This window comes from Ranitomeya variabilis, chromosome 2, assembly GCF_051348905.1.
Source record: "Ranitomeya variabilis isolate aRanVar5 chromosome 2, aRanVar5.hap1, whole genome shotgun sequence".
Classification (NCBI taxonomy): Eukaryota; Metazoa; Chordata; class Amphibia; order Anura; family Dendrobatidae; genus Ranitomeya; species Ranitomeya variabilis.
This window is the reverse complement of record NC_135233.1, coordinates 1,076,794,339-1,076,805,344: the sequence shown is the minus strand read 5'-3', so window position 1 is coordinate 1,076,805,344 and position 11,006 is coordinate 1,076,794,339. Positions and strand designations below refer to the sequence as shown.

Here is an 11,006-nt window from a genome sequence, read left to right as displayed (position 1 = left end):
AAATGGACACATGGATGACACACTAATTGTAAAAGCGGACATATGGATGACACACTGATGGTAAGAACTGAAAAACGGATGATACACTGATGGTAAAAGCGAACACACAGATGACGCACTGATTTTAAAAGTGGACACACAAATGACACACTGATGGCAAAAATGGACACAGATGAAACACTGATGGTAAGAATGGACACGGCGATGCACAACACTGATTACACCATTGTTTCTCATACGTGTTTAAACATGTGAATGAGCTCTTAGAAGAGGGTCTTTGCAATTACTTTACTGCAAGAAAAACTGCAGCCAGATGGTTGTAGTTTAATAGGGAATTATAATTTTTTGTAGTGTTTTTTATCCCCAGTTTTAGTGTGTCCTCTGGTGCATCCTTTTTGGAGAAAACTACCATAATCTACTGAGCTTCATGCAGCTTTTGAGCCAGAGACAAACATGGCTCCAGTAGTAGGAAGTACAGAGTATTACCTTCCTTTTATACCTCTTATTCTATTTGAATCCATTCTAACATTGGCTCAAAAAAACTGCATTAAATTGTGACATTTTTCCCCAAATCTGTCCCATGTGAATCCACTCTAAGGGGTTAAGTAAGGCAACACTGGAATGTATGGGATGGACTTCAATCACATTTTAACAGATGCGGCCCAGTAGAGGGCTTAAATATTCACTTCAACAACACTCAGACAACACAATTCAGAGATAATACAGAGCTGGCTGGATGATTGACACTGCACGGTGAGAACTCGCTCTGCTGATATTTACACCTTCTATGTCATTGATTATAATATAAGCATGTAATATAAATGTAGGAAACATTTTTAGGTGCACTGAGTGTATCACATTGCTGTTAGTAAAATCTGAAATCTATAATGGGTCTTGTGGATTTGCAAGCTAATTTCTGACAATTATTTATTCATTCACTGATTCATTTTGCACCTCGGCAGGCTGCCATGGATTGTAGCCTTCCCGTAAAATCACTGACAAGTGACATGAAGAACATTGACAATCAAGTAACTTTGGTACTTGACTGTTTAGATATATTAGGTATAAAAATAAACTGACAAATTTATTGCAGGAAAGAAGGACAAGTGCAAGAATCTGAGAGATCAAGACAGTGACATGGTTCAGTATAGGGATTTGTTCCACTATTGTGTTGCTCTGTTGCTATTGTTTTTTCCTCCCTGTCCAAATGCTGATGGTTCCAATTTTCTTTGTTCTCGTATCTTGGCTTGCTCCTCTCCAGGTGTTTTCCATTTTTCAGTTTTGGTCTGCCCCATCACATTCTAGGCTTGGTTTTATATGTCCACACTTCACTGCACTTCTTTGCTGGCTATACCGCTAATTGGTCTTGGTTTTAGGAGTTCCTGCCCTTGAGCAAAAGGGGTTTGCCTTGCATGAATTCCTCCAGTGAGTCTGTTTATTTTCCTTCTCATTTGTTCTTCCTTTTACCTCTTTAGGTCTCTGGGAGGTTACACTTGTTATTTTTACTTATGGCTCTCCTTAGCTTTTCTCGCCCTGGGTTTTTGTATCTTCCTGCACATTTTCCTCTACTCTTGATGACAGAGTGTTGCGGCCTCCTCTCCTCTAGGTCCAAGGTGGTGTTTTTGAGTTGCGCAGCTAGAGTCTTTATAGTTTGTGCAGGGACCAGTTGGGTGCGATGCGTTGTCTCTATGTAGTATGTCTTCCCTTTTTCCTTTACCCGTGAGTGAGCGTGTGTTACCTTCATGACAGACAGAATCCCATCTTTTGTCCTTCGATATTAGAAACTTTTAAATAAAGAGATCTGAAAATTGTTTGAAATTCTAATTCACAGGTATCGTTAAATTTTTCCCCAAAATTTAAATTATCTTGCTAATAAAGTTGTGTAATCTCAATATTGAGGCTAGGAGAAATGGTAGGTGGTGGGGACCAATCAAAAGAATAATCCATCATGGCCCTTATTTATCAAGGTTGATATCTATCTTGCCAAACTAAAAGAGGGGCATGCCTCAAAGAATTAGTAGCAATTGAGCATCCCATCAGAAATCTTACTCGAGTGTCTGGCTGAAGTGAGATGTCTGACATTGAGAACACCACAGCTCGCCATGAATTAGACAAGCTGACATGTCTGGCTTCAGCTCTGCCCATTTTGGTGAAGCTGACTGAGACTGTAGTGAAAACGCCAAAAGTTGCAAAGTTTTTGCTCACTTTTGCATTGTGCATAAAGTTTGCAACTTTTCAAAGCAAATTATGACAGAGTTCTGCTGAAATTGCGGAGGTGAATTGGCCCCTTAGTTTTAGTATGATCTGTAACTCTCCTAGTTTTTCTTCCCTTAGAATATATGATTCCCAACTGCATAACTATGTTTTTCCACATTGAACCTCATCTGCCAAGCGCATGTCCTTTCACTTTTTGCCCAAGTCAGCCTGTAACTTGTGAACCACCCCCGTAGACTGCAACATGCTACATTGCTTGATGCCATCTGAAAAAGTAGAAAGCACAGAATTAATCATGTCTGCTATATCATTAATAATAAAATTGAATAATAACGGACCAGTACTGAATCTTGGGGTACATCACTTTTACACCTTACTATTCGGAGTAGCAGTTTTTCACCATAACTCATTGGAAGCGCTCTTGGAGACAGTTTTTCTTCCAATTACAAACTTTACTTTTTAATTATATTGACTAAAAGTGGATTCTGTCATCACAAAATGACTGTTCAAACCCAGCATTGGTGCATGGTGCAACCTTAGTGTGGCCAAACAATTCAGTGCACCTTTCCTACAACTTGTTTTCCATTTTTTGAAAATTTTATAGTTAACGTGGAGAAGCTAACAAACAAATGGTGTGATTTTTACTCTAAGGCTGGGGTCACACTGGCGACTAAAACGGACGCGACTAAATCATATTACTCTTGGACCAATATTAAACTATGGGGCCCCTCCCAGCAGCCAATTTTTTGTCGGCCATTTTCCTCAGTCCAAGACAATCGCAGCATGCTGCGATTGTCACAGACACTCGGCCGACTCTTGGCTCACTCGCACCCATATAAGCCTATGGGTGAGAGTGAGACAACACACATCAGCCCATGCCGCAAAATGTCCTGCACAAGTGCACATGGAGAACACATATGGATGTCATCCCAATGACATGCACCGGCGCCAGGGAAGAAGCGCTACAGTAAGCGTGTTCCCCAGCTCAGGGTGCTGAATATGACTCTCATTACTTTCCCCTGTTCTGCTGGCGTTCAGCACGAGCAGGGCAAAATGATGAGAGTTGTATTCAAGTGTTGACAATGACAGCAGGCGGCAGCTGATGGGACTATTACTCCCATCAGCTTACGCCTGCTGCCGCTAATAACAGTGACAGCAGGAGCGGCTGATGGGAGTATTCATCGGTCACAGCTTGCGCTCTTCCTACTTGCCCTGTAGAGGTGGCAAGTGGGGTTCATATTTGTGGGGTTGATGTCACTTTTGTATTATCTGGTGACATCAAACCAATGGATTACTAATGGAGAGACATCTATAAAAAAACACTTGATTACTAATCTTATAGTTACAAGTTAAATAAAGACACAACCAGAATAAAGTATTTTATTAGAAGTAAAGCAAAACAAAGTTTTCCAGTTTTATTTAAAAATAAAAAACACGGTTATACTCACCTAATGACTATTCCACCGAAGCCCTTGTCCCCTGTAATAAAATTAAAGTAAAAAACAACAATATCCCTCACCTGTCCATCTTTCTGCCCATGCCGTAATCCATGTGTGGGGGATAAATAGTTTTCAACCTGGACCATGCCAAGATGTGACCATCCAGGCTGAGAACAACTGGTAAATGAGCAGCTGTGAGCACAGCATCATTGACCAGCAGTGACATCATCGTTGTTACAGCCGGTCAATGAGGCTTCGTTCCTAGCAGGGTTGAACTGCGGTGACCTCAGCACCATGGGAAAAAGCCAGTGATTAGATTTTATCTACTTACATTGCTCACCTGTTTTGTCAATATCTTACCAGTCCTCTACTTACTTCTTTTGGTTTTGTCAATGATGTGCTTCATACCTCAACTTGTCCTCGTCAGCCCTATTCGGCACCTGAAGACCTCCCCAACTTAGGCCTGTCCCACATGTCCAGATAATTCCGGTACCGGAAACAATCGGTACCGGAATTATCCGTGTCCGTGTGCCCCTACATTTCTGGTGTACATCAGTGTGGCACACTTGCGGCACACGTGTGCCGCCCGTGTGCCCATTGGGTACCACACGCACCGTGCTGGGTACCACACGTACCAGCATCTGGTGCTGAATCCGTGATTCATATCTTCTGTGCAGCAGCGTTTGCTGCATAGAAGATATGAATAATAGTGTTTAAAAGAAAGATCTATCTGTCCGCTGCCCTCCCACCCCCTGTGCGCCCCCCCGCTGTTCTGAAAATACTCACCCGCTTCCCTCGTTGGCTGTCACTGCTTCCTGCCCTGACCGCACCTTCTACTGTATGCGGTCAATTCACTTGAGCACGGAGACGCGGTCTGGAGCTGCCTGCACTTACTATAAGGTTTATTTTATGTGAACCAAAAGAACTGATTTTCTAAAATATACATTTTATTTCTCATTAACTTTAGGCATGAGAGAAAATATAATTTATTATGGAAGTTTTGTGACTTTCAGATTTTATCACCACTGGTGGACGCCATGCCCTGTGAGCCGGGACTAGGGAAAGTGATTTTTTCAGGGAACCTTCAGGGCAGAGTTGATGGTTTTATTGCCTATTAGTAGATTTGAGGAAGGGTACAGGAAACAGGTGGACACAGGTTTGATTTTCATTGTGTCATGGTCCACTCTTTCAGTCCAATACTGGGATTTGTGAGTATCAGTTGCCTGGATAGTTCCTTTAAAGGGTCCACCCTCCCAGGATATTTTTGTGTCATTGCTCCAGTGTAGTGTTGAGCGAGAGCTAAATTGCTCGGGTGCTCGTGGCTCGGGTCGAGCAGATTGGACTATTCGGGTACTCGACCCGAGCAACGAGCCCAATGTAAGTCTATGGGAAACCCGAGCATTTTTACAATCCCGAGCAATCCCCCCCGGCGGTCCTTTTAAGGTCTAAAAACGTCTGAAAATGATGGAAACACTGCTCAAATGACAGAGGAACATCATAAGGATTACCCCTGGAAGCATTTCTGACTCTTAGGTCACAGCTGTAAGCAATGCTGTCAGAGTTTCAAGCCATTTTTACAGGTGCACCAAAAAACATACAAAAACAAACCAAAATGAATTTTGCTGGGAAATATGTTAAGGTACATACTTTCCAGGGAAAAGAATTGTATATATGGCAAAATAATTAACCCCAGACCAAAATGTTCCTCCACCACTTGGGCTATGTTCACACGCAGCGTTTTTGATGCGCATTTCAACTTTAACATTGCTTTCAACCAATACAAATGCATTCACTGGGAAATGTCATTGTAAAATTTAACACCCCTAGCTGGCCATGTGTTGAGTGACACATAAGGAGACACATCTTGCTTCATTTATGAAGGAGGAACTCTTAAAGTCACACAGCCTATTTTTGGAGGGGCATCAGGCAACATTAATATTCTTTAAAGGGCCATTATTAAACAGTGGGTCTCCTATGCTGTTATTGCCTATGCAGTGAGTGGATAGTCTGCCAAGAATTACGATGCACCCCAATACCCCTTTCATGAGAGGTACAGGAGGGCTTCCTGAAAAAATGTTGAATAGAATGCAAGGCCTGCCCTGCTGCCAAGTCATATGCACCCAAAGAATCCTTTGAACCCAGGTACTGGATGGCCACAGGAAAATACACTTCACATTATTCATTTTGTAATTCCATACTGTTTTCTTATGTATTACCTGCAAGACCTGCCCTGCTACCAAGTCATGTGCACTCCAATAGGCCTTTGAACCCAGGTACTGGATGGCCAGAGGAAAACCCACTTCACATTATTCAGCTGGTCCTGCCATACTGTTTCCTTATGCATTGCATGCAAGGGCCACCTTGACCCAAATTTTCAAGCAACACAATCCCACCTTGGAAGAAACATGGAGGAGGGCCTCATAAAAAAAATGTCCAATTTCAAAGGAGCCGGTCTCCTACACTTGTAATGCCCATACACTAAGTGCATGGGCTGACAAACATTATCCCCATGTGTGGTACATTTAAAAAAAATATTTTATAGGGATCATAGACACCCGTGCCCACAAATTCACTGGCTGCAGCAGCACGGAACACGTTAACCCTGGCGATCTAGTGGCTGCCTGCAATGATTTATCTTTAATTGTGAGCAGAGAGGTTTTCAGAATGCAGAGAGGCAGGATGGTGATGCTAATTATGGCGTCCTCACCGCTCACCATCTTGGTGCAGTCCTCAAAGTTTTTGAGGATGGTACATATGTCTGACATCCATGTCCACTTCTGAGGTCTTATGTGTGGAGTCTGAACTGAATAACGACAGCCTTGTTGATGCTGGTAGTCAACAACTGCTCTCTTCTGCTCACAAATCCTTTCCAGCATATGCAGTGTGTAGTTTCAACGCGTGGGGACTAGTGTTGAGCATTCCGATACCGCAAGTATCGGGTATCGGCCGATACTTGCGGGTATCGGAATTCTGATACCGAGATCCGATACTTTTGTGGTATCGGGTATCGGTATCGAAACAACATTAATGTGTAAAATAAAGAATTAAAATAAAAAATATTGCTATACTCACCTCTCCGACGCAGCCTGGACCTCACCGAGGGAACCGGCAGCGTTCTTTGCTTAAAATGCGCGCGTTTCCTTCCTCCCGTGACGTCACGGCTTGTGATTGGTCGCGTGCCGCCCATGTGACCGCGACGCGACCAATCACAAGCCGTGACGTCACAGGAGGCAGACAATGCGCGCATTTTAAAATTACGTTCCGGCTTGTGATTGGTCGCGTGCCGCCCATGTGGCCGCGACGCGACCAATCACAAGCCGTGACGTCACGGGAGGCAGGAAACGCGCGCATTTTAAAATTACGTTCCGGCTTGTGATTGGTCGCGTGCCGCCCATGTGGCCGCGACGCGACCAATCACAAGCCGTGACGTCACGGGAGGCAGGAAACGCGTGCATTTTAAAATTACGTTCTGGCTTGTGATTGGTCGCGTGCCGCCCATGTGGCCGCGACGCGACCAATCACAGCAAGCCGTGACGTAATTTAAGGTCCTTAATGCCTAATTCTAGGCATTCAGGATTTTAAAATTACGTTCCGGATTGTGATTGGTCGCGTCGCGGTCACATGGGCGACGCGACCAATCACAAGCCGTGACGTCACGGGAGGCAGGAAACGCGCGCATTTTAAAATTACATCACGGCTTGTGATTGGTTGCGTGCCGCCCTTGTGACCGCGACGCGACCAATCACAGCAAGCCGTGATGTAATTTAAGGTCCTTAATGCCTAATTCTAGGCATTCAGGATTTAAAAATTACGTTCCGGCTTGTGATTGGTCGCGTCGCGGTCACGTCGCGGTCACACGACCAATCACAAGCCGGAACGCAATTTTGGTCTTCAGGTGGATTACCAGTATAATAAAATATTACAACAACCTGTGTCTTTATTTCATTAAAATACTTTGCAATAATGTGTGTTTTTTTTTAACTGTTTCATACAATTGGATTAATAATGGATAGGTGTCATAATTGACGCCTCTCCATTATTAATCTGGCTTAATGTCACCTTACAATAGCAAGGTGACATTAACCCTTCATTACCCCATATCTCACCGCTACACGGGAGTGGGAAGAGAGTGGCCAAGTGCCAGAATAGGCGCATCTTCCAGATGTGCCTTTTTTGAGGTGGCTGGGGGCAGATGTTTGTAGCCGGGGGGGGGCAATAACCATGGACCCTCTCTAGGCTAATAATATCTGCCCTCAGTCACTGGCTTTACCACTCTGGTGGAGAAAATTGCGCGGGAGCCCATGCCAATTTTTTCCGCGATTTAACCCTTAAATTTAATAGCTACAGCGCCGAAATTTTGCACATACACACTACTAACATATCGCGCTGAAGTAAATATAAAAATATATAGATTTTCCAGTAACTTGCATTGGGTTTCGTGTTTTGGCCGATCCCCGACCCCGACTTTTCAAGAAGATCGGCTGATTTCACTCGACTCGACTTTTGAGAAAGTCGGGTTTCATGAAACCCGACTCGACCTCAAAAAAGGAAAAGTCGCTCAACCCTAATTATGTCGATTTTTTGGTGTGCTGGTTGTGTCAAGTAGTTCACCCACCTGTGAGTCAGAATCCTTCACAGCATACAGGGCTCCAATCCGTCGCAGACACACACAAATGTTATCAAAGTCCAGATTAATTTTCAATAAAAATGTACTCAATTCATGCATCTTCATAGCAGACTTAATCCAACAATCTTCAAAAGACCTAAGAACTTCTCCTCCTGCACTTTCCCTGGTCTTTTCCTTCAGCTTATCTTCTAGCACCACGGCTTCCAGACTCGCAGTCCCCCGGGAATTCCAGCTTTCTGATACTAGGTGCCCCCCGTCCACTTTCTTCATCCTGGGTGAAAAATCAGGTTCCCTCTGCAATTCCTGTTCGGACCATAAGTCCCTGATGTCACGGGAGGTAACCCACAGACAAGCCACCAACCCTTCCAGACTGCCTCGCATTTCACATGCTTTAAGATCTAACATCTCCAGACCTGCTTCCCTCAGCGCTTCTTCTGTCTCAGTCAACTGTAACTCACCACACAACTACTACCACTCCTTATAGAACAATTCCTCTCACTCTGCTCTATCTCCTCCCACTACCTGGAAATTACCTCAGAAAGGCACTCTCCCTGCCACCACACTGGCTCCGCCCCCTTTCTCAACTGTCACTACTCTGACTGAAACTAGTTCTCAACACAATCTAATCTCCTACTCTACAGTGCCCCCTTAACACTAAGGCTACTTTCACATTTCCGACGGTAGTGAGCCATCACAAAGCGTTGGCGCGACTTACTGACGGACGTTTGTGAAATAGTGTACATCATGAGCAGCGGATGCAGTTTTTCAACGGGTCCGCTGTCCAGTCTAAAGTCCCGGGGAGGAAAGAGAGAGAGAGAAAGATTTCCTGCCGGGCATGCGCAGTCGGAAACACAGTAAACAGCGTACAGAAAAATGTTCCCTTGAATGGAAAATGCAGGATCCTGTATTTTCAAAAATCGACATATTGCGACAGTAGCAGAAAGACAAAAATGTGAAAGTAGCCTAAGCCACAACTACACTGCCATAACCCTTACCAATGCTAACCTACCACTGCCACTGACTGTCCCTATTCCTGTCCCTAACACACAGATATCAGAGCAGTGTCAGCCATTATCATATTAAACAGTGCCAACTATCATAAACTACATGGGGCATACAGCAAACACAAAACATACCCAATTTCATTAGGTAGGCATGCACAGGAATGCAGGGCTCAAACCAGCTGCCGGCACACCCCCTTACACAGTCGCACTGCATTACGATGTAAATCAAATGCTAGTTGTGAAAAATCAGATTGTACTCGCATGTCACTCGCATTACACTCGTGCAACTCTCGACAGGGAGACTTGGACCAATTTTCAATACATGTAGTGTGACTCCGGCCTTGTTGTTACAATACTGAATATTGAATGATCTATATTTTATTCCCTGTTTTTTAGGTTTTTGCAGACATGGTCACAGTGGATCCCATCTCTGTTCTTGTGTCCTTTGTGGTCATTTTATTTCTGATCAATGTTTTTAAGAACCAGAAAAAATCCATCAATTTCCCTCCTGGTCCTATGCCTTTACCGATCATAGGAAACATGCATGTGATCAACACATTAAAACCCCAAAAGTCCTTCACAGAGGTAAGAGACCCTCCGCTATATGTACAGATAGAGTATGGATTAAATTGGGATTCTTATTCTTGGTGGAATGTTACGTTTGCGTATGGCTTTACTTGTCAATACTTTTGGATGGTATTGACTTCTTACCTTGAATTAATGTGCCTCAAATTTTAGTCCAATACAATTAGATTGGAAAATTTTCAAAACGTCTTGATGGTAGGTCATCAATGTCTGATCTGCAGGGGTGCAATCAGCTTTTACTGGTGCAGGGGTCAGAAATTATCAGTAAGCTACCAGCCCGAGTGAGGAAACACATTAGGTTAGGTTCCCAGCAAAGAAGATTACCTTGTCGTGGCTGCTAGGCATACATGAATTTGCCAATTTATGCCCTAATTATGCTCGTTTTTTTATTATTTTCTGGATGAATGATGCAATTCCAATTTTATAAATGCCAATATGAGGCAATTTATGCAGTGCCATGCTGCAATTTGATGATCCTGTTGCTGTAATCGTCTGGAACTGAGCAGTTATGGACGATGATAGCAATAGGAACAGCTGATATGTGGGAGAGCCGAGTGCCGCACCCTAAGGATCAGACATTAATAACCTCTGCTAAGGGTCGGCCACCAATGTTGATGTCCCGGACAAATCCTTTAATTTATAAATATGATCATTTTGTGTATTCAGCTCTTTCATGTCCTAATAAAGCGAATAACAAAAATATCCTGTGTGGATTCTGCAGTCATGGGTTACTCTAGTCCCTATGCTCTCAATCAGTATTATTCCCAGTTTTCAGGCAGTAGAATACAGGGCAGATAAGTAAAAATAGCACCTGACTGCAGGATCAGACTACATTGTTGTTTGTAGTCTGTTACCATGGAAACAACTAGGTCTGCAAAAAATGTTAGGAGATTTATAAATTTGCAAATGTTGTTTACACTTTTTTTAAAATTAGTTTTCTATTATTTAAACAAAATTTCCCACAAGGAACAAATGGTATTTAATAATACCCCAATTGTCTCCCAATAGTCTATACTTGCTTCTTGCAGGGATGATGACCTCACTGGTGGGGACAGTAATTGGCTGTGGTGTTCATGTGTGCATGAATAATACACCATTGCCACAAAATGTAACCAGAGAGTGAAGACCACCACCGGC

At 43.4% G+C, this 11,006-nt stretch overlaps 2 protein-coding genes across 3 annotated transcripts in view; both read left to right on the top strand.

Moving 5' to 3' along the window:
• The first annotated feature begins 698 nt into the window (after positions 1-698).
• Positions 699-11,006, top strand: part of LOC143808698 (cytochrome P450 2C23-like) — a 50,031-nt gene continuing 39,723 nt past the window's right edge. Inside the window, exons 1-2 of the mRNA XM_077291626.1 lie at positions 699-753; positions 9,681-9,869. Of these exons, the coding sequence (XP_077147741.1) occupies positions 9,693-9,869 (177 nt within the window). The 5' untranslated portion in view covers positions 699-753; positions 9,681-9,692. The remainder of the gene's footprint in view (positions 754-9,680; positions 9,870-11,006) is intronic.
• Positions 724-11,006, top strand: part of LOC143808697 (cytochrome P450 2B11-like) — a 535,684-nt gene continuing 525,401 nt past the window's right edge. Inside the window, exon 1 of one of the 2 annotated variants that reach the window (XM_077291624.1) lies at positions 724-753. The gene's annotated coding sequence lies outside the window, so the exon portion shown is untranslated. The remainder of the gene's footprint in view (positions 754-11,006) is intronic. The other variant, XM_077291619.1, reaches the window with a different exon arrangement.